Source organism: Zerene cesonia, unplaced genomic scaffold (assembly GCF_012273895.1).
Source record: "Zerene cesonia ecotype Mississippi unplaced genomic scaffold, Zerene_cesonia_1.1 Zces_u008, whole genome shotgun sequence".
In the NCBI taxonomy this organism is placed as follows: domain Eukaryota; kingdom Metazoa; phylum Arthropoda; class Insecta; order Lepidoptera; family Pieridae; genus Zerene; species Zerene cesonia.
The window spans coordinates 60,591-61,833 of record NW_024045138.1 but is presented as its reverse complement, the minus strand read 5'-3'; the positions used below and the strand labels follow the sequence as shown (position 1 = coordinate 61,833).

Below are 1,243 nucleotides of genomic sequence, written 5' to 3'. Positions count from 1 at the left end.
AAATTTTTCTGTTTGTTTCAGTCTTCTTCCATCGACATCCCAAATCCTTAATTATTCGCCGTAGACTGGTCGCCGAGCCTTGAAAATTTATATCGGACTTTAATAATTAAAGCTTTTACACACTAAAACCTCTTTCCCATCACAATCAGAAAGGTAGTAGTGCCTTGTATTTTGCCTTCTTGAATTTTCATTTGTCGTATAGGTACGAGACTTAGAAACTACTTTAATAAGTGAAAACATATAGGATGTTTGCAAGTCAAAATTTGCCAAATCATAAAATTCTTTAAATAGTTTTCTTTGTTGCTCAACATTTATTTTAAAATTACATTTATTTTGACATGCACACAATCCTACCTTAGGCGTTTTAGCAGGCACCGTGACTCCCTTGTAGTTTAAATATTCTTGTCCTTTTGCTCTCTTCGCTTTCTTCAAATTACGGACCCACTTTTCATGTTTTCTTAATCTCTTCTTTGATGTCTTAGTTGAACTTTCTGATGGAGAATCACAATTCAAAATTGCCTCCAAGTTCGGTGAAGAAGGCGGGCTAGGTGGTTGACTTGGCAGGTACTCTGAACCAGAGTCTTCATAATCGCTGAACATACCTAAAATACCACTATTCTATTAGTATATATTCTCATAAAAAACGATAATACCAATTGCAAAAAGAAACTAACATTGTTATGCTATAAAATATACTTACTCCGCATGTTATTTTCAATATCGTCCATTCTGATTACAGCTTCAAACAATAATAGGTTACTAATTTCAGCAATTATATTAGCAATTTCTTAATAAAATTGTAATATTCATAATAAAAACAATTGAGTCGAAGTCCCGCCAAATATCGAAAAAGTTTTGACACTTGTGAGTGAGAGAGTGAGTTTGACATTACTTTAATACTGTTCTACTCAAACAACCTAACCCGCCAAATTAAGAATGTTGCTAGATGCAAAAATGGCCCAACCGGCTTAGGCCACTTGTGCATTATGGTTGGATGAAAAAAAAACATTGCAGAAAAGAATTTTGTAACGCCATCTATTATGAAAATAGCAAATCAAAGTTAGGCCATTTTTGTGTTAAAGTTTTATCAATTTGCAATCGTATGCGAGAGTTAGATTATAATAAAAAAAAATGTGGGTTAGGCCACCTTTGCGCTGACTGCCTCAATTTAACTAATAGTTTTTTAACTGTAGGAATTTCCTTATTGGTCACGTGGAAATTATGTATGGCTCTTTTAATAACA

The 1,243-nt window shown here is 33.4% G+C and overlaps 1 protein-coding gene across 1 annotated transcript in view; it reads right to left on the bottom strand.

Moving 5' to 3' along the window:
* Positions 1 to 1,237, bottom strand: part of LOC119839077 — a 2,134-nt gene extending 897 nt beyond the window's left edge. Inside the window, exon 1 of the mRNA XM_038365268.1 lies at positions 130 to 1,237. Coding sequence (XP_038221196.1) covers positions 130 to 600 — 471 coding nt within the window. The 5' untranslated portion in view covers positions 601 to 1,237. The remainder of the gene's footprint in view (positions 1 to 129) is intronic.
* Between the last annotated feature and the right edge of the window lie 6 nt (positions 1,238 to 1,243).